This window comes from Schistocerca americana, chromosome 7, assembly GCF_021461395.2.
Source record: "Schistocerca americana isolate TAMUIC-IGC-003095 chromosome 7, iqSchAmer2.1, whole genome shotgun sequence".
Lineage (NCBI taxonomy): Eukaryota > Metazoa > Arthropoda > Insecta > Orthoptera > Acrididae > Schistocerca > Schistocerca americana.
In genome coordinates this window covers 189757780-189779752 of record NC_060125.1, presented here as the reverse complement: position 1 = coordinate 189779752, position 21973 = coordinate 189757780, and the positions used below count along the sequence as shown (strand labels likewise).

The following is a 21973-nucleotide window of genomic DNA, read 5'->3' as shown; positions in this document are numbered from 1 at the left end:
CCAAAAAATTAAAAGCGTAACTTCGGGCAAAAAAATCATGGTCCAATGCTTTTGCCTGAATAGGCATCATGTTTGTCGAATATCTGCCCCAGGGCAAGGCTGTCAATGCGTAGCGGTATTCAGAGTCGCTAAGGAACCTCAAAAGGAGCATTCGAAACAAAAGGAGGAGATGCTGACGAGGAGTATACTTGCTGCATGACAACGCCCGTCCTCACAAAACCGTAGTCATCAAGGTGTCGCTGGTGTCATTTGGTTCGGATGTTCTGAGTCACCCCAGTTTTCCCCTGAGCCCTGAGATGGCGCCCTCAGACTATCTTCTTCTTACACATGAGCGGAATGAAATTTTCAGCTGATGAGCAGGTGCAGAAAGGTGTTCTGAAGGAAGAAGCCTGTGGGAGAGTTTTTCGAGGAGGGTGTGAAGAACCATATGCTACGGCTCTGAATGCACTGAGCAGGATGACGATTATGTGGAAAAATAGTCCACTTTTGCTAAAAAAAATATAAAAATTAAATACATATATTTGCTAAACATGCCTCGTCCACTAGATACAGCTATGCGACTATTCCAAATGATAGCTTAACTCATGCACTTTTCTATGGGTGCACTTCTATGTGTGCTCCTTTCGCTGCCCTTAGAAAATCTGTGTGACACTCAATTTCTTTCCATGTATTTGTCAAAATGTCTTCCACCACCACCACCTCTACAGCAGAGTTAGCACATCAGGAAACGGCAGAGGAACACTTCCTCCTTAACGTAGCCTCACAAAATAAAGTCAAGAGAGATTAACTGTGGCGAACGTGGTGCCCATGATGCTGGACCGCCTCTACCGATCCATCCGCCTGTAAAAGTTTTATTCAAGAAATGGCGAACAAATGACCACCGTGGGGTGGCCCTTGCTGGAAATTCCTCGGGGGTGCAGCACCAAGTACCTACATGACCAGGTAAACTGCTGCTGTAATGGTAGACTCAATGAAAAGGAACGGTTGAACAATTATGTTGTGCAATAACTTGCACTACACATTCTCGCCAGCATATTCCTAGCAAACACAGCACTTCTGATTCTATCGAATGGATGCATAGTCTTCTAGAGTTGCATTTTGTCGGGTTGGAAATGCAGCCGTTTGTGTGAAATCTTCACCAGTAAAATCTTCACCATAGTTGTCTAAGGTATGCCTGTTTCTCTGGGAACATGACGTGTCAGTGTCCGCGGACTGCAACGAAATGCTGTAAGCTCGGTATTAACAGCGTCTCCTCACTCACTCCAGGTCTACCATTTCTTGCAGTGTCACCAACACTGCTAGTACCTTTAAACTTTCCACACTACCGTCTAATGCTCAACTCTGGTGGATTTCGACCATGGGCTCTTCGGAACTGTCGCTGAACGGAAATTGGCGACCGTGTTTCATGATATGACAAACCGCATTGCGCGTTCTCCTTCATAGACGACATTGTGACAGCAGCACCCCCAAATTACGTTAGCTGTGACAAGAGAGAAAGAGAACAAATCAGTTGCTGTAAGAGAACATGTAGAAGGTTACGAAATTTATTCGCCAGTTGCGGATTCTTGTGACATTAGCTGTATTAGGTGTCCACTGGGGGCCGAACCGCACAATAACCCTGGGTTCGGTGTGGGGCGGCGGTGAGGTGGGTGGACTGCTGTGGCCTTTTGTGGGGTTGTGAACGACTGAGGTCTACAGGGGGACGAAGCCTCTCCATCGTTTCTAGGTCCCCGGTTCAATACACAATACACACGCACTATTTCTTAACAATTGTTTTCAGCACAACCTCCTCGGCAACACCTTTAAAAGCTCTCCAGACTGTTTCCAAACATCCTGTATATATACTAGTTGCCCCACCAAACTTTACGTCATATATTCCCAAAATGAAACAAAATGTGGAAACTGTAATTGGCCATGGATGTACCTGCGTCACGGGCTCACACAGAGGGCAGAAATGCACAGTCCGTACAAGAAAATAAGAATCACTTTCTACGAAGACTACATTTTTTTAATGGTACATGTAGGTTTTTTTCTACCGAAATTAAAACTAGAGGTGCAGTTAGTGATGGCAGATTTAATTTCAGTACCCTATTCCTTACACGTTCTGGAATGCTTTAAATGATGGAAACGGAACCGCAGCTTCTGCCATAATGCTGTAATACCATAATGCGAGTTGCCTGCACTGTCCTGAAGGCTGCTGTTTTGCTCTGCGCGTTACTGCAGAAAATGTTTCGCCCATCCATAAATGTTAATAAACATCACCTTCAGCACAAAGTTACGTTTCTTTAAACGGTACATTGCACAGAAATGAAAAATAGAGATACAGTTAGTGACGGACGACCTTTTTTCATTGGTGCAGACCTCATAGCTTCAGAAATACGAAGGGCGCCACACACACACACACACACACACACACACACACACAGAAACTCGTTTAGGCATGCGTAAATACAGAGATATGTAAACAGGCAGAATATGATGCTGCTCTCGGCAACGCCTGTATAAGACAAGTGTCTGGCGCAGTTGTTATATCGGTAACTAACTGCTGCTACAATGGCAGGTTATCGAGATTTAACAGAGTTTGAACGTGATGTTATTGTCGGCGATGGGACACAGCATGTCCGAGGTAGAGAAGAAGTGGGGATTTTACCGTGTGACCATTTCACATAAATACCGTGAATATAAAAAATACGGTAAAATATCACATCTCCGACATCGCTGCGGTCGGAAAAAGATCCTGCAAGAACGGGACCAACGATGACTGAAGAGAATCGTTCAACGTGAGAGAAGTACAATCCTTCCGCAAATTGCTGCAAATTTCAATGCTGGGCCATCAACAAGTGACAGCACATGAACCATTCAACGAAATACACTCCTGGAAATTGAAATAAGAACACCATGAATTCATTGTCCCCGGAAGGGGAAACTTTATTGACACATTCCTGGGGTCAGATACATCACATGATCACACTGACAGAACCACAGGCACATAGACACAGACAACAGAGTATGCACAATGTCGGCACTAGTACAGTGTATATCCACCTTTCGCAGCAATGCAGGCTGCTATTCTCCCATGGAGACGATCGTAGAGATGCTGGATGTAGTCCTGTGGAACGGCTTGCCATGCCATTTCCACCTGGCACCTCAGTTGGACCAGCGTTCGTGCTGGACGTGCAGACCGCGTGAGACGACGCTTCATCCAGTCCCAAACATGCTCAATGGGGGACAGATCCGGAGATCTTGCTGGCCAGGGTAGTTGACTTACACCTTCAAGAGCACGTTGGGTGGCACGGGGTACATGCGGACGTGCATTGTCCTGTTGGAACAGCAAGTTCCCTTGCCGGTCTAGGAATGGTAGAACGATGGGTTCGATGACGGTTTGGATGTACCGTGCACTATTCAGTGTCCCCTCGACGATCACCAGTGGTGTACGGCCAGTGTAGGAGATCGCTCCCCACACCATGATGCCGGGTGTTGGCCCTGTGTGCCTCGGTCGTATGCAGTCCTGATTGTGGCGCTCACCTGCACGGCGCCAAACACGCATACGACCATCATTGGTACCAAGGCAGAAGCGACTCTCATCGCTGAAGACGACACGTCTCCATTCGTCCCTCCATTCACGCCTGTCGCGACAGCACTGGAGGCGGGCTGCACGATGTTGGGGCGTGAGCGGAAGACGGCCTAACGGTGTGCGGGACCGTAGCCCAGCTTCATGGAGACGGTTGCGAATGGTCCTCGCCGATGCCCCAGGAGCAACAGTGTCCCTAATTTGCTGGGAAGTGGCGGTGCGGTCCCCTACGGCACTGCGTAGGATCCTACGGTCTTGGCGTGCATCCGTGCGTCGCTGCGGTCCGGTCCCAGGTCGACGGGCACGTGCACCTTCCGCCGACCACTGGCGACAACATCGATGTACTGTGGAGACCTCACGCCCCACGTGTTGAGCAATTCGGCGGTACGTCCACCCGGCCTCCCGCATGCCCACTATACGCCCTCGCTCAAAGTCCGTCAACTGCACATACGGTTCACGTCCACGCTGTCGCGGCATGCTACCAGTGTTAAAGACTGCGATGGAGCTCCGTATGCCACGGCAAACTGGCTGACACTGACGGCGGCGGTGCACAAATGCTGCGCAGCTAGCGCCATTCGACGGCCAACACCGCGGTTCCTCGTGTGTCCGCTGTGCCGTGCGTGTGATCATTGCTTGTACAGCCCTCTCGCAGTGTCCGGAGCAAGTATGGTGGGTCTGACACACCGGTGTCAATGTGTTCTTTTTTCCATTTCCAGGAGTGTATCATCGAAATGGCGCCTCGGAGCCGAAGGCCTACTGTTGTACCCTTCATGACTGCACGACACAGAGCTTTACGCCTCGCCTGGGCACCTCAACACCGAGATTGGACTGTTGATGACTGGAAACACGTTTCCTCATCGGACGACTTACGTTTCTAATTATATCGAGCGGATGGGCGCGTACGTGTATGGAGACAACCTGATGTGTCCATGGACCCTGCATGTCAGAAAGGGACTGTTCAAGCCGGTAGGGGCTCTGTAATGGTGTGGGCCGTGTGCAATTTGAGTGATATGGAACCCCTGATACCTCTAGATACGACAGGCGACAAGTACGTAAGCATCCTGTCTGATGACCTGCATCCATTCATGTCCAATATGCATTCCGACGAACTTCGACGATTCCAGCAGAATAATGCGACACCCCAAACTTCCAGAACTGCTACAGTGGGGTTCCAGCAACACTCTTCTGAGTTTAAACACTCAGCTGGGCTCTAAACTCCCCAGACATGAACATTATTAAGGATATCTGGGATGCCTTGCAATGTGCAGTTCAGAAGAAATCTCCATCCCTTCGTACTCTTACGGATTTATGGACAGCTCTGCAGGAATCCTGGTGTCAGCTCCCTCCAGCAGTACTTCAGAAATTAGTCGAGTCCACTCCACGGCGTGTTGTGGCACTTCTTCTTGCTCGCGGGGATCCTACAGGCGTGTGTGTGTGTGTGTGTGTGTGTGTGTGTGTGTGTGTGTGTGTGTGTGTCACAAAAATCTCATTTTTTTTTGTAGAGAGTCTGACGCTAAATGAAGCACTGGTTGTAAACGAGAAGATCCCAGAGAGCTATATGCTCCCAAGGCCAAACAGTGAAATACATTTTATGTCGGCTTAAAATAATAAGAATAATCGGGTCTATTGAGGAATTATATGTTGCCTGATTATTCGTAAAACTAGAATCACATGCAGCGCTGGTATGTCCGTGCACATGGCCATTGTCATCTTTGAAGATGCGTGTATCCACAGCACATTCATAATGAAGTAGAATGTACGACGTTACTTGGTCTCCAAGAAAGCTAAAATAAGCTTGATGGTTGATGTTCATGGTTACCTGAATGAATGAAATGAGGATATTCGAGTCTCCCTGGACAACACCGCACTACTTTTGGCTATTATCCAGTTTACGTGTTGTCTGGTCCGATGAATATCTGCAGCTTTATGTCTCACTGTATTTAACATCCCTTTGACGAGGTACCTAATACCAAATAACCATTGCATTCGGATCCCTTCGAAATGCTCGCTCGGAAACTTTTACATGAACCTTTGTCACAGACAGTACCAATTTGAGCCGTGGCTGTCTCATGCTAAGCGCTGGATTAAACGTTCGTTGCGATTCTGTGCTTAGTCTCCCGCAGTTATCGCGATTATGCTATGATCCTCTCCTTCGGCGGGTGGCAGCAGCGGTGTGTATCGATATTCGGACCGCGGACTATCTTTGACCTGGCGCTTATAGTTTCCGGCTGGGCGGTGTGCGACCAGTCAGTCGCCTGCTGTCGAAATTCAAACTGAATATCGTAGATATGGCGTATCACATGTCTGAAAACCCTGTGTGCCCAGATCTTCTAACTAATAAGGTTATTAGACTGTGCTACGAAGCTTAGTAGGATACACCGTTCCTTGCGGACACGTTGGACAGCCAGCGTTGATGAAAAAAAAAATCAGGCAACTTCATTCACGGTGTGATAATGGAATACGTCCAAACACGATCGTTCTTTCTTCCACTTCTCTACATCTTAATGTGCTGACTGCATACTAATACCGACTGCTGCAGACTGCACCACAAGACCACCACCACCACTTACGTCAACTGAGTGGGTTGCATGACCAACTGGTACCACATTTACACGACGTATAGGGCTCCAAAGTGACCAGACTGCTCTTTTAATGGTGTGACCAGTATTACTTACAGTGAGCTTAAAATGTATAAGCCCCAGAGAACTGTGATGACTCAAAAGACGTACGACACCCATAAACGAAGGAAGGAAGGAAGGTAGGAATTTAACATCCCGTCGACAGCACGGTCGTTCGAGATGGAGCAAAGGCGCGGCTTGTAAAAGGATGGGAAGGAAATTAGCCCTACCTTCTTCAAATGAACCATCTTCCTGAATTTTCCTGGAACGATTTAGCGCAATCACGAAAAACGTAGATCTGGATGGCCAGACGGGAGTTCAAACGGTCGTCCTCCCGAATGTGACCCATAATGCACAAAACTGTTACGCTACAATAATATAGGTACCGCTATTTAATGCTAATATATAAAAGAAAGGATAACAAAAACGCCAGAAATTACCAACACATCAATAAAAATTCTATACAGACACAACCCAAAACAACATAAATATATTTGAGCAAACAGCTAGCTGTCAAACTTGACTTTCTGCAACTGTCAGATAGTAAAAAACGTATTATAATATACGTGCAACAGCAGATTATCGAACAACTTTAAAACGTAGCTGAAGAAAGTAGTAGGACCAACTATTTCAGGCAGTAATAATGCTTTACTCAAAGTTGACGTCTGTCCATCTACAACGCCAGGACATGAGTACAACATCAAAAGTTAAAAAAAAATTATAAATCATATATTATGTAAATTATAAAGAAATGCGATTGTTTGCAGATATACTGATGAAGGAAATAAAGCTGAAATAAGCTTATGTACTAAAATAATATATCAAACTGCATAATGTTTTCCAATCCTCTGCACAATATCCTAACGTGAAGTGATATATGCTTCAGGTCCAACAATAAAGAAAAAAAATAGAACATTTTCATAATAATTTCAGGAATATCTCTAGACATGTCGAGGAAATTACATTTCAACTGTCTCCCTCTTTAATTTAAACTAGTTCGTAATTAACTAGGATTTCTTTTCTTTTATACATGTCGGTAAGTTATGCCGCAAAACCTTACAATTTTAGAGTTTGGAATAGAAATCCATATCAGTAAATGGCTAAACGGTTTATGCAATCTCAATTGCAGATTGCCTGCTTAACAGCTTCTAGGGACAACAAAAATCAGATATTCAGCATTTCATATATTCAACGACCGAATTTAAATATGCAAATTCCCATCATAATCTACTCATTAAGCGGCATAATCTTAAGTTAAAAATTTAACGCAATTAGACAAATATTAAAATTAAAAACGGTACAAATGTCTTGATGCAGCGTAGCTCGTGACCTGCAAATTTCTCATCTAGTATTTTAGAGTGAGAGCATCAACTTAACACATGATTTCAAAACATTTCTAAGCTTTCCCTCTTCGAGACCCCAACAAAATAATGAAAGCAGAAAACTTTGACGTCAGTTGATTTTCGGTGTTCATGCAATAGACCTTCACTATCAGGGAATTTTTTTAAATTTACTGCTTCTCTATTACTAACTCCAATGGTAATAGATTTTGCAGAGAGTATGCACATGTAAGACTGGATGTACCTGGAAAACTATATCACCGTACGTACTACAGTTAGTTCAGAAAGTATGTCATAAACATGGAGCTGAGACAAACGATTGTTTTACGCATGGGAGTCCGAAACCTTAAACAATCGAGGGTGTGGGGATTATTGCTAAATCCTACTATACACAGGAATTTCAGTGTACTGAATACGTTAAACTTTTGAGTGGCAATTGTATCTACAGACACCTCTGGCCTTAAAGGATGTTTAATATTTTATTTGCTATAAACAAGCGATTTTATTGATATTAAAATATTCACAATAGTTTCTCTCACAAGTGTGAATACCTGTCTTACGTTTCTAAGTCGATAGGCCGGAGTTGTCGGCGAACGAGTGAGTAATGGTGTGAATATCTACCAATGGCCTGTGAGGCTTCCATCCTCAAGAATGTTTTTGTTTTCAGCTAGCACCAGTCACCTATGGATTTACTCTTGCGATATCTTCTGATATACGACGGTAGTAGGTTCATTTCACAGTAGCATTTCCTGCATTTCTTCTTCTTCTGTAGTGGTCAATCCAAGGATTGGTTTGCAACAGCTACAATGGCAGCTTGTCTCTATTCTGTGCGTCTTTCAGCTTTTCTTTTCATTTCTTTATAGGTGTTACACCCCACATCTTTCACGATTTGATCCATGTACCTCAGTCGTGGTCTTCCTCTTGGTCTTTTCCCCTCGACATATCCCTCTATGATTGTGTTCAGGAGTCCTTCATGTCTTAATAGATGGCCTGTAAATTGCACTCTTCTTTTAACAATGAAACTCCAGAAGCTTCTCTTCTCATCTGCTCTTTCCAGAACCACTTCATTCGTGACCTTGTCGATACATTTTATTTTGAGCATGCGTCTATAGCACCACATTTCAAAAGAATTTAGCTTCTGGTCTTCCTCTGTCCCGAAAGTCCATGCTTCACACCCATAGCTTGCCACACTCCTCACATGTGATTTCAAAAATCTTTTCCTGATTTCAAGGCTGATTCTCTTAGATGTTAATATGTTTTTCTTCTTGTTAAAAGAAGCCTTTGCTTCTCACTTCTGCCTTGCTCCTTCCATCCCTGGTAATATTACTGCCCAGATAAGTAAATTTATCAACTTGTTCAAGCAGTTCATTGCCTACATGAACTTGGACTTTCACTTGATCTTCTTTGTCGCACGCCATTTCCTGCATTATGAAGTATAAAATCAAACGGGAATAGTTTATGAGCCTATTTTAAGCTAGTTTCCGTCCGCGCTGTACATATGATCAAAGAGATTGCCGTTAATTCTGTTCTTGGTTACATTTAATTTTATTGGTTAGTTGCTAAGAAATGCTTCTTCTAATGAAGAATGAACATTGCATATAATATTGTTTCAAAAATGTTAGCCTCTAGGATATTAACATTATTTCTGCTGGAAGTGCACTTGTAGGATGATTACTGAAAATAAACAAGATGACGAAAACAGTTTATACAGACATTTCAATGTTACCGGCATATTATTGACTAATTTTTTGTTGGTTTTCATAGTTAACGGGATCATACCGACATTCGTGAATATTTATTTCACATCTATGAGAATGACTCTGTGAGGCGGCATACCTCCATAGCAGATGAAGTTCTGGCTGATCGTGTAATGAAATACTGGGAAGAGGCTACAGAGAAGTACGCAGAAGATTCAGAATTTGGAGGGGACTCTGATACAGATAATATCTCTGTTTCTACAGTACTAATCACTATTACAGCGACTAATCGTAGTCTGGGAAACACAGCATCAAGTGGGTGAAACATTTAGTACAGGTGCAGCATGTAGCGTAAATTATTGTCCTGTGCTTGAATAAGCGTTTCATGGAAGTCGTGAAACTGACACTCATACAGAAATGGGTGCATATGTGTATTTATGTGCGTGATCTAAAATTGGTTCCGAACTGAACGCCATTGCTTTGGAAAATGTCTTTCTTTTGATGACCTGCGTTGACTCACGGAAGCTCAGAGTGCTAATTTTGTGCAAATTTTTTTCGAATAATTTCAGCACAACTTCTGGACACTTCATTCATTGGCGTGAGTCGCTCTGTTACACATCGTGGACTTAAAAATACACAAGAAGTTGAGCAGCTTTATCATTGCTGTTCCCAAAGATTACATACCGGCATGTATTAGGTCGATGCATAAGTTTGTAACGTTCTTCCGTATGTTTAATAAATACAGCAAATATACACAACAGAGACTTATATACACTCATGCTCATAAATTAAGGATAATGCTGATACATGGTGAAAAAACGCTCTGGTGAACGGTTTGCGGGTTTAAATCACCTAAGGGGTGTGACCATGCGGTGCATTTGACCTGCGGTCGTCGCACGATGGCGCTGGCAGCAGTCTGCATACGCAGAGGTGTGTTGGTGCATGTCAGAGTACGGTGCAGCGAGTAAGTGTGCAGATGTTTTCAGACGTGCTAATGATGACTGTGCGTCGAAAATGGCTCAGAAAACACATATTGATGGCGTTATGAGGGGTGGAATACTAGGGCGACTGGAGGCTGGTCAAACACAGCAGGTCGTAACACGGGCCGTCCGTGTACCACAAAGTGTGATCTCAAGATTATGGCAAAGATTCCAGCAGACAGGGAACGTGTCCAGGCGCTACAGTACCGGACGTCCACAATGTAAACCACCACAAGAAGACCGATATCTCACCATCAATGGTCGCAGGCAACCACGGAGTACTACAGGTTGCTTTGCTCGGGACCTTACCGCAGCCACTGGAACAGTTGTCTCCAGACATACAGTCTACAGACGACTGAACAGACATGGTTTATTCGCCCGGAGACCTGAAAGATGCATTCCACTGACCCCTGGTCACAGGAGAGCCCGTAAAACCTGGTGTCAAGAACAGAGTACATAGTCATTGGAAGAGTGGTCCCAGGTTATATTCACGGACGACTCCAGGTATGTGATTCTCGCCAGGTTTTCATCTGGCGTGCACCAGGAACCAGATACCAATCCCTTAATGCCCTTGAAAGGGACCTGTATGGAGGTCGTGATTTGATGGCGTGGGGTGGGATTATGATTGGTGCACGTACACCCTTGCATGTCTTTGACAGAGGAACTGTAACAGGTAAGGTGTATCGGGACGTCATTTTGCACCAGTATGTCCGCCTTTTTCAGGGGTGCAGTGGGTCCCACTTCCTTCCTGACGGATGATAACGCACGGCCCCACAGAGCTGCCATTGTGGAGGGGTACCTTGAAACAGAAGATATCAGGCGAATGGAGTGGCCTGCCTGTTCTCCAGACCTAAACCCCATCGAGCACGTCTGGGATGCTCTCGGTCGATGTGTCGCTGCACGTCTTCAAACCCCACGGCACTTCGGGAGGTCCGACCGGCACTGGTGCAAGAATGGAAGGCTATACCCCAGCAACTGCTCGACCACCTGATCCAGAGTATGCCAACCCCTTGTGCGGCCTGTGTACGTGTGCATGGTGATTACATCCCGCACTGATGTCAGGGTACATGCGCAGCAAACGTGGCGTTTTGTAGCACATCTTTTCTGGGATGGTTTTCTCAAATTATCGCCAATACCATGGACTTACAGATCTGTGTCATTTGTGTTCCCTATGTGCCTATGCTATGAGCTCCAGTTTTGTGTAGTGCACGTTGTGTGGCACCACATTCTGCATTTATCCTTAATTTATGAGCATGAGTGTAATATATTCTCCTTCACTATTTATTACAGTCCGCCAACGCTGGGGTAGGATTTCAATTCCGCGACTGTAAAAATGGCGTGATTTTGAGCCGCGCAGGATTAGCCGAGCGGTCTAGGGCGCTGCAGTCATGGACTGTGCGGCTGGCCCCGACGGAGGTTCGAGACCTCCCTCGGGCATGGGTGTGTGTGTTTGTCCTTAGGATAATTTAGGTTAAGTAGTGTGTAAGCTTAGGGACTGGTGACCTTAGCAGTTAAGTCCCATAAGATTTCACACACATTTGAACTTTTCCATTGCATGCAGATGTAGCATAATGGTGGAATGATAACAGTTCATCACGTTTGCCAGTTCGCGAGTACAGTGATGCAGATGATTAGATTGATGCGTTTATACGAACTTCAACAAAACTCTTCGAATGTCTTCGTACGTGGAGAGTCATTCATGTCAAAACGATACATCGTAAAACGAGAAAACCATTTTCTCCCCGTGCTATGTCCAATTTCATTATCCTCTTACACGACACAAGTGGTTCTGACTGCCTTGGCTGCTGTCACCCCTCTATTCAACTCAGCAGAAGAATAGGTCGAAAACGTTCCGATTTCTCCACATGGCGCTCCACCTTCTGTGGTCTACAGCTCCACTCACTAACTCCAAATGACAAAATAACTGCTTATAAACTGAAACAGCAACAGTCAACTACAAATAAGAAATGGCTGTCAATAAATAAACCCACAGCAGCTGGAATACCAACATGCAAAACAAAAACGCTACTATGTACCAACCTAATACACTCCTGGAAATTGAAATAAGAACACCGTGAATTCATTGTCCCAGGAAGGGGAAACTTTATTGACACATTCCTGGGGTCAGATACATCACATGATCACACTGACAGAACCACAGGCACATAGACACAGGCAACAGAGCATGCACAATGTCGGCACTAGTACAGTGTATATCCACCTTTCGCAGCAATGCAGGCTGCTATTCTCCCATGGAGACGATCGTAGAGATGATGGATGTAGTCCTGTGGAACGGCTTGCCATGCCATTTCCACCTGGCGCCTCAGTTGGACCAGCGTTCGTGCTGGACGTGCAGACCGCGTGAGACGACGCTTCATCCAGTCCCAAACATGCTCAATGGGGGACAGATCCGGAGATCTTGCTGGCCAGGGTAGTTGACTTACACCTTCTAGAGCACGTTGGGTGGCACGGGATACATGCGGACGTGCATTGTCCTGTTGGAACAGCAAGTTCCCTTGCCGGTCTAGGAATGGTAGAACGATGGGTTCGATGACGGTTTGGATGTACCGTGCACTATTCAGTGTCCCCTCGACGATCACCAGTGGTGTACGGCCAGTGTAGGAGATCGCTCCCCACACCATGATGCCGGGTGTTGGCCCTGTGTGCCTCGGTCGTATGCAGTCCTGATTGTGGCGCTCACCTGCACGGCGCCAAACACGCATACGACCATCATTGGCACCAAGGCAGAAGCGACTCTCATCGCTGAAGACGACACGTCTCCATTCGTCCCTCCATTCACGCCTGTCGCGACACCACTGGAGGCGGGCTGCACGATGTTGGGGCGTGAGCGGAAGACGGCCTAACGGTGTGCGGGACCGTAGCCCAGCTTCATGGAGACGGTTGCGAATGGTCCTCGCCGATACCCCAGGAGCAATAGTGTCCCTAATTTGCTGGGAAGTGGTGGTGCGGTCCCCTACGGCACTGCGTAGGATCCTACGGTCTTGGCGTGCATCCGTGCGTCGCTGCGGTCCGGTCCCAGGTCGACGGGCACGTGCACCTTCCGCCGACCACTGGCGACAACATCGATGTATTGTGGAGACCTCACGCCCCACGTGTTGAGCAATTCGGCGGTACGTCCACCCGGCCTCCCGCATGCCCACTATACGCCCTCGCTCAAAGTCCGTCAACTGCACATACGGTTCACGTCCAAACTGTCGCGGCATGCTACCAGTGTTAAAGACTGCGATGGAGCTCCGTATGCCACGGCAAACTGGCTGACACTGACGGCGGCGGTGCACAAATGCTGCGCAGCTAGCGCCATTCGACGGCCAACACCGCGGTTCCTGGTGTGTCCGCTGTGCCGTGCGTGTGATCATTGCTTGTACAGCCCTCTCGCAGTGTCCGGAGCAAGTATGGTGGGTCTGACACACCGGTGTCAATGTGTTCTTTTTTCCATTTCCAGGAGTGTATTTAAATGATATGCTAGACGCATTTTGTCACTAAATGCGTTAAAGTGCGTGTTCTTAGATAGCACGATGATGGGTAAGTATTTCCGTACGGCCCGTCTAGCGTGAGGTGTTATCAATATGCGGACCTAAAAGCCTTCTTGCTGCTAATAGAATGTCACAGCGCCTCGCAGTTCTCTCGCCGCCTAATTATTCTGTGCACGCAAGCAACTGCCAGCGGACCGTTCAATACCGGCCGTGTTCCGGACCATTTCTGTGCGGCATCGAGGGATGGCGGAAGCGCTCATTACGGCCGCCCAGGTCCGCACCAAACTCATCCGCGCGGCGCGGCGCGGGCCCCGCACAGCATACGGATGAGGTATGAGGTATGAGGCGACGCGAAATGAGGAACGGCAGGGCGGCAGGCGCGTGTGCCCGTGCCTCCAACTCCCAACGCGCTCTAACTGCATTTGCGCTCGTCGTCACGCGAGTCGATACCGACTGCCTCTTTCTGGTAGATACATACGCTATCTGCAATATTTACCCCTGAACAGCGTGACGTTACTGCTCAAATGCAATGTCAAAAAATGATTAATGAACGAATGTCTAAAATTTACCCGGGGGAGTCAAATGAAAACCGTAAATATTTTTTTATATATTATTTATTGTACAGAGGTGGTACAAAGCTGTATCACTTTTTTCAACATAATCTCCCCCACGCTCAATGCAATCCTCCAGCCCTTACAAAGTGCATAAATTCCTTTAGAAAAGAATTCTTTTGGTAGTCCGTGCACCGCGTGGCGTACCTATTCATCCGAGCGGAACTTCTTTCCTCCCATGGCGTCTTTGAGTGGTCCAAACATACGGAAATCACTTGGGCCAAGGTCCGGTGAGTATGGTGTATAAAGAATACACTCAAAATGCAGGTCTATTATTGTTGCAACTGTTGTACGGGTAGTGAGGGGCCTTGCATTGTCATGTTGCAAAAGGACCCTGCTGGCAACAATCCACATCGCTTTGATTTGATTGTAGGCCGCAGATGATTTTTTAGGAGATCTGTGTGTGATGCACTGGTGACAGTGGTCCCTCTAGGGAAGTAATGCTCCAAAATTACTCCTTTTTCGTCCCAAAAGAGAGTCAGTATAACCTTCCGTTCTGATAGTTCTGTTCGAAACTTCTTGGGTTATGGTGATGAGGAATGGCACCATTCCTTCCCCTCTTTCTTCGTTTCCGGTTGGTAGAAGTGAACCCAGGTTTCGTCCTCAGTAACGATTCTTGCAAGGAAGTCATCACCTTCTCGTTCAAAGTGCCGAAGTAGTTCTTCACGAGCATCAACACGTCGTTCTCTCATGTCAGGAGTCAGCTGTCGTGGCACCCATCTTGCAGACACTTTGTGAAACTGGAGCACATCGTGCAGAACGTGGTGTGGTGAGCCATGACTGATCTGTAAACATGCTGCAATGTCATTCAGTGTCACTCGGCGGTTTTCCTTCACTATGGCTTCAACTACTGGAATGTTGTGTGGAGTCACGACTCGTTGTGCCTGACCTGGACGAGGAGCATCTTCCACTGAAGTCATACCATTTGCGAACGTCCTACTCCATTCGTAGACTCGCTGTTGTGACAAGTATGCATCGTCATATTGAACCTTCATTCGTCGATGAATTTCTTTAGGTTTCACACCTTCACTACGCAAAAACCGAATAACAGAACGCTGTTCCTTCCTGGTGGAAGTCGCAAGTGGGCTGGCCATCTTTCTACTGATACTGCGACGGCATGTGTGCATCTCCACTATGCTGCCACCTACAGGCCCTTCTGCACGCTGTTTGTAGCACGCTTACTAACTCACAGGATAACAGCGCGAAATTTCGATTTGTTATTACAAATTTAAGGTTTTAATTTGACTCACCCTCGTAAAATAGATAGTGTAGTATTGATTAAACAAAATAAAAACACTATGGAGGATAGGTGATCTCATCCATCGCTGTCAATTGACAGTAGCATGCAGTCTCAACATGAATAGCTATAAGAGCACAGTATAACTTTAGGCGGGTAATGAGCAAACTACTACAGATTGCTTTAGTGGAGACGAAATTGCTCGTGTTAACACTAGTGAATTTTATTTAGAGAATCATCTTCATACATTATATATTCATGGAGCACACAGTGGCCACTATTACGAGGAGCGTTCGACAAGTAATGCGAAACTCTTTTTAAAGAACAGACTGTTTGTACGTAGGATTCCAATACACCATATTAACCCCCAGTCTTTGGGCTACAAAACAGTATTTTTCAACATAATCTTCGTTGAATGAGACGGCCTTACGCCATCTTACTGAGAGGGTCTGTATGCCCGCGTGGTGCCAATTTACTGGTCGACGTCGGAGCAACAATAACCTCCCCATCATCGATGTACTGCTTCCCACGGAGTGCATTCTCCACTGGCCGAAACAGATGGAGATTGGAAGGTGCGATATCGAGGCTGTAGGGTGGAAAAGAAACAATAGTCCCTCGTAGTTCTGCGAGCTTCTCTCTGGTGCTCAGATTTGTGTTACGCATTGCTGTGTCATACAAAAGGAGAAGTGAGATTGCATTTTTATGCGGACAGGCTAAAGTAGTTTCTTCAGTTTCCTAAGAGTAGCACAGTAGACTTATCAGTTCACTATAATGGAGGAGATCAAACAGAGTAACCCCTTCGTAGTCCCAGAAGAACGTCGCCCTGACGTTACCGGTAGGTAATGCTGCTTGGAACGTTTTCTTCGGAGGAGAGGTGGTGTGGCGCCATTCCATGGACTGCCGTTTTATTTCATCGTCTGTTGTGCTGTTCGCCAAAAATCGATACAACCAGACTCAAAACGCGCAAGCAGATGATCCTTCGTTGCTGTTTATTGTCTTCCACGGGGCACACACCTTTGAGTACCCCAAATGGTGGATGAGTATGCCAGCATTACCAACAGAGACGTCCAGTTGTGCAGTGATGTCTCTGATTGTGATCTGTCGACTACCTCGCCGTTGATCTCCTCACCTAACGACTCACCGTGCTTTTGTTCACTGCCAAGTCTCTGTAGGTATTCTGCAAGCGGCTATGAATAACTGAGGTGCTCTGGTTTCCGCCCAAAGAAACTCAATGACAGCTCTGTGCTTGGAACCCATCTCGGTTACAGACTGCATTTTGAAGGCTACGTATAGCGCCACACCTATCGGAACTTCATGAAACTGCAGGGGCTAAAGCGGAAATATTTCACAATGTCCCACAACAAACTCTGCATTTTTTCAAGCGAAATTCGCTGAGGAAAGAAATGTGTTGCTTTGCTTATTGAATGCCTCTCGTATTTAAGTGTGCTTAGTGTAAGTTAAACTCCACACATTCGCTCAAGAAAAACGGACAATGTTCGATATCCAACGAAATATTTTCTGAGTTTGAACTGCGACTCAACCGCTAAGAATGCAACTGCTGAGAGTGCACACACGTAAAACTATGTTCAAGCAGGAATGCGCGGCCGGATCGCCACACGAATAAACTTAGCTGCTGCCTCATTCGTGTTCTGAAACTTTTATGTCGAAGACTCACCCCTGATTAGCGTTATAATTGTTACAGCTGTGAACTGGACTTTCCTTTATGACCCGTCGTTCAGTACCAACTACACAACAGTAGAATTTTGCAAGTACTGTATGACAGAACAAAAATTAAATATGGAGCCGCATGCTTTCCATCCGATTAAAATGGGCTGGTGCAGGAAGATTTACATGGAATATCTGAGTCACATTTAGCGAAAGGGCAATTAGCGATCTTTTGAGAGAAAGTAACAGAAGTGGACGTGAAAACTTTGTCTAAATTGGTCTATGGAACATTGTGTACAAGGTTAAGTCAAAAATCTTGGAGAGCGGAATAACGTTTCTAGCTGCGTCACTTCTCCAAAAACGTCAGAGAGGAGATAAACCGAACTTTCATCTAGTGACAGTCATTTTACAACGAAACCACTCTTACAAGGAAGAGGTTCATAATAAAACCGTAACAATTTTCATCTTTGAACCCATATCGCTTTTGTAGGTTTTGAAAGAAGCTTTACCATCGAGCTGGTCGAAACGAGCTTTGGGCGATAAGAAATGACAGCGGATACCCACTATAACCTATTAGGACATCGAAAAACTTATATCACTTTATCAAGTAACAAAAATATTGATTGGGCATAATTAACTTGGCCGGTTCTTGCAGAAATGGCGTAATATGGGAGGAGAGATAGACTGTGGTGGCGACTCCGTTGTGATTGGCCGCTGCGTTGCAGGGGTGATGCACTTCAGCATACGAGGCTTAAACACAAATGCATGGCCGGCCGCGGTGGTCTAGCGGTTCTAGGCGCTCAGTCCGGAACCGCGCGACTGCTACGGTCGCAGGTTCGAATCCTGCCTCGGGCATGGATGTGTGTGATGTCCTTAGGTTAGTTAGGTTTAAGTAGTTCTAAGTTCTAGGGGACTGATGGCCACAGATGTTAAGTCCCATAGTGCTCAGAGCCATTTGAACCACAAATGCATGGCTGACGTAATTTATAAGCTATAGCTACAAGTCTACAAACAATTGTATTAATATGTTCTGTCAGTAGGACCAATAATTCGTCAAAAATATACATTCGGAGTCCGTAGTTTCTCACTAGATGACCGGACAAGAAATTATTGTATAAACTAAGGATCATCCAAAGTAAAAAAGTCCAGTTGGCTGCTGTCAGAAAAAAATTCATAATAAAAAATGCATAAAAAATACTACGGTACAAAATAGTGGAACATGTGTTAAAATATTAGGGAATAACTTAGATGCCAATCGAGAAAGCGGTAAAATTTAGAAACTATAGGGCAAGAAAAGGATAGGAATGTATCCGACAATTGAGGGCGTTGGGTGTCAGTTCTATTCTACAATGAAGTGTTGACGCAGGAGGGGAAGTCATGGCAGGCCGCATCACATCATTCAGAAGAATGATGACACCAAAAACATCATATGGTGTGTGTGTGTGTGTGTGTGTTTGCGCGCGATAGAGAGAGAGAGAGAGAGAGAGAGAGAGAGAGAGAGAGAGAGAGAGAGAGAGAGAGAGATAGATAGAGAAAGGAAGGGAGTAAATTTACACCTTCCAATAGAATAGACTACATACAAATAATGTTTTCCAACTTGCGTCAGAGTTTTTCCAATTATTACACATCGGAATGTCGTAACAGCAGAAAATAAGTCACTGTTGGTGTGACGTTATCACGATGTCACGTTACAGAAGCAGTACACGCTGCTGATGTGCGCGGCGCGCAACAACCGCGTGGACGTGCTGGAGCTGCTGCTGGAGACTCTGGAAGACGTGCGGCTGGACGCGACGGACGCCGAGCAGCAGACGGCGCTGTTCCACGCGGCGCAGGGCGGCCACGCCGCCGTCGTCCAGAGGCTGGCAGCCGCGGGCGCGCGCGCCGACGTCCGAGACAAGGTGGGCCCGCTCCCCTAGTCTCTCTACCGTAATCTCACTTCCGTAACCTAATTCGCCTAACACACTCCCCTAACCCGTCGCTGCTGATCCCACTCCTCTAACCTCACTCCGTAGCCTCACTGATCTAGATACATTTTCTTCCCCTCCGTCCCCTATCTCATTCCTCTAGTCTTACTCCTCTAAACTCACTCCTCTCCACTCCTTTAACCCTGCTGTTCTAACCTCACTGTCAAAAACTCCTTATTCTAACTTCTTACTCATAGCACCTGTAACTCTGTTAAGCCCACTCCTCTAATCTCAGTCCTATCATCCCAGTCCGCTAACCACATTCCAATCAAGTATGCATCTGTATCTGACAACGCGCGATGTCAGCAGAAGATGTGGACAACGACGGCCCCACTACACTGCACAACAGATGTAAAGGATCACTTTTTCGAAATCTTTAATTGTCTCCCACTGAGACGCATAAGGCTGATTTTTGGCTCCAAGGCACCTACGTCCTTCCTCTCTATTGGTACAAAGGCGTGGCATCCTGCGACGTCACCTTCGAGTTCCTTGGCGCTTCAAACAGCACGTTGTTGACACGCGTGGAAAAAGGCCAAAGTTCATGTGACGCGCAAAGTGGGTTAATGTTGTCGCGTTGGCACCAAATTTCACCACGATTCTACCCAACGCCGCCGTTGGAAGGGTCACACGATGGGATGGTCGTAAAACCTCTTTTGACGCCCCTGCGATGGAGGTCCGAAACGCGACGTCTAGCGTAAAAATAACGCGTGTTTCTTATGAGTTACCGAGAACAACATTTCAGACACACCGACGCTCAGAAAAGACACGAAAAAGTCTCAGGGAGTGGCTTAAAGGGCTCAAATGAAACCACTTCTTTTCTTTGGACGTTGATTTCCACACAGTTCGTGGTCGAAAACGACAGTTTGCAGTGCGAAGGTCAACAGGAAGACGTTCTTGACAAAAATTGATGCTGGTGGCGTCCCCTTAAGGCTCCAGTGCCCGAAATTTTATGCTCAGGAATACAGGGTGGAAACATTACAGGGCGTTCAGAACCTCCAAAGTAGTGCTAGACGTCTGACGCAGTATGAGGTACGAAGTGGTTGCCTACCTGCAGGTGCCTAGCACTATTTGAACGGTTTTCTCTATAAAGGCACATTTTTTAATATTCTCAGTAAATGGTGGTGGGTGCCACTGAGGTTATTGCGGAACAAGGGGGGGGGGGGCGGTCTTGAAGAAACTCTTTGATGTTTTATTCACACATGTGTCAATGTTGCACCCCACCGTTCCACCGTTATCGCTCCACAGGACGGAGTGAAACAGGATCATTGAAAAAAACATGGGAACCTTGTACTGCATCAGATCAGATTTCGTCGAATGGTTTTTCAATGGCCCCTCTTCTTTCTACCCTGTATAACAGAGCAAAAATAGTGGTTGCATTACACTCTAAAGGAGTGAAATCACATCCAGTGGAGTTGCTAGCCCATATTGTCCTCACAAAAGTGTTGATGCGGCAGGGATGTTAGCAGTATTGAATATTATCAAGAAAGTCTTCCTGTTCATCACACTGCGGACTGCCGTTTTTCAGTAACAAATATGTGGTCATCAATGTCCCAAGGAAAAGGATGATTGCACTGACGCCCATTATGCCACCTCTGAGACCCTTTCGCATCGATAGTGAACGGTGGTGTGCCTAAAATGTTCGACAGCCCATAAGAAAACCGCCTTTTTTCAAGACTAGCCGAGGCGGTTCTGACTTCCGTCACAGAACTGTCAAAAGAAGGGATGATATGTTGGTAAGAGAGGCTGTGACGCCATTCCCATCGTGTGAAACGTCCATTTTGGCGCTGGACAGAATTATGATGAAATTTGATGCCAATGTGATGTCGTTAGTCCAATTTACATGTCACATGAACTTCTGGGCTCTGACCTTTTTTACGCCTTGATATTTGAAGCGCCGTCGAGCCCAAGGGTGACAGACAATTTTCAACCTTATGGGACGAAATGGAGGACAGTTACGGGGTTTCGAAGAAAGTGAATATTTAATTCCGTTGCACAGTGTATGTAAATGTGTTTTTGGGTAAACTTTCGTATACCAAAAGTTACTCAAGCTAAAAGGCTGAAAACCACACTGTTGTTTATTATCATTATTACAAAATGCTATGCGAAGTTTCACGTTAATTAGGTTATTAGAACCGTCTTTCGTGATTCGTAGATTTGTATGTAATATTCGATTGCTGTTCTGGGCATGCATACGGCTTGAGGAGGTGAATGATTCACATGTGAATATATGTTACTCTGAGCACGTAAAAGTGTTCTCTTGGGTCACGATTGATTACATGTGCAAAGAAAGCTTGTGTGAGGTTCCCTACAGGCGATGTATCTTGCTATACTGCACCTGTGAATTGAACTCGTTAAGTGTATGGCCCATTGAGTCTCACATCCACAACTCCTGTCTACAGACATATTAAATGAAACCTGATGTCTTGCTCCCATGATACCTACAGCATCTGTATCTGTCCAAAAGTGGTTATTTACGTAAATTGTTAACTCATTCTCTGTGAATCTCACATCATCTATAAATCGTAGGTAAACTGTGAACTGCAGATACCTGGTACCCCATCTTAAAGTCTATTGGCCGCATTGTGGCCTGAAAGCTTGCTCAGGCTGTAAGTAATATGAATACAGTAAATACAAGTGCAGATCTGACTATTCAAGATCGTGCTTTATGCGTTCACCAGCTCTATTTATTCCCGTAGTAGCTTCTGGATCATGTTCTGCTCATCACAGCAATCGCTTCTCAATACCCTGTGGGCGTAAATGCCTGTTATGAATGACCCAGAATCTGCAGGTCGCTGA

The 21973-nt window shown here is 45.8% G+C and overlaps 1 protein-coding gene across 1 annotated transcript in view; it reads left to right on the top strand.

Moving 5' to 3' along the window:
- LOC124621815 (ankyrin repeat and death domain-containing protein 1A-like) overlaps window positions 1–21973 on the top strand; it is a 434679-nt gene that overhangs the window by 268754 nt on the left and 143952 nt on the right. The window contains exon 6 of the mRNA XM_047147254.1: window positions 18908–19111. Coding sequence (XP_047003210.1) covers window positions 18908–19111 — 204 coding nt within the window. The remainder of the gene's footprint in view (window positions 1–18907; window positions 19112–21973) is intronic.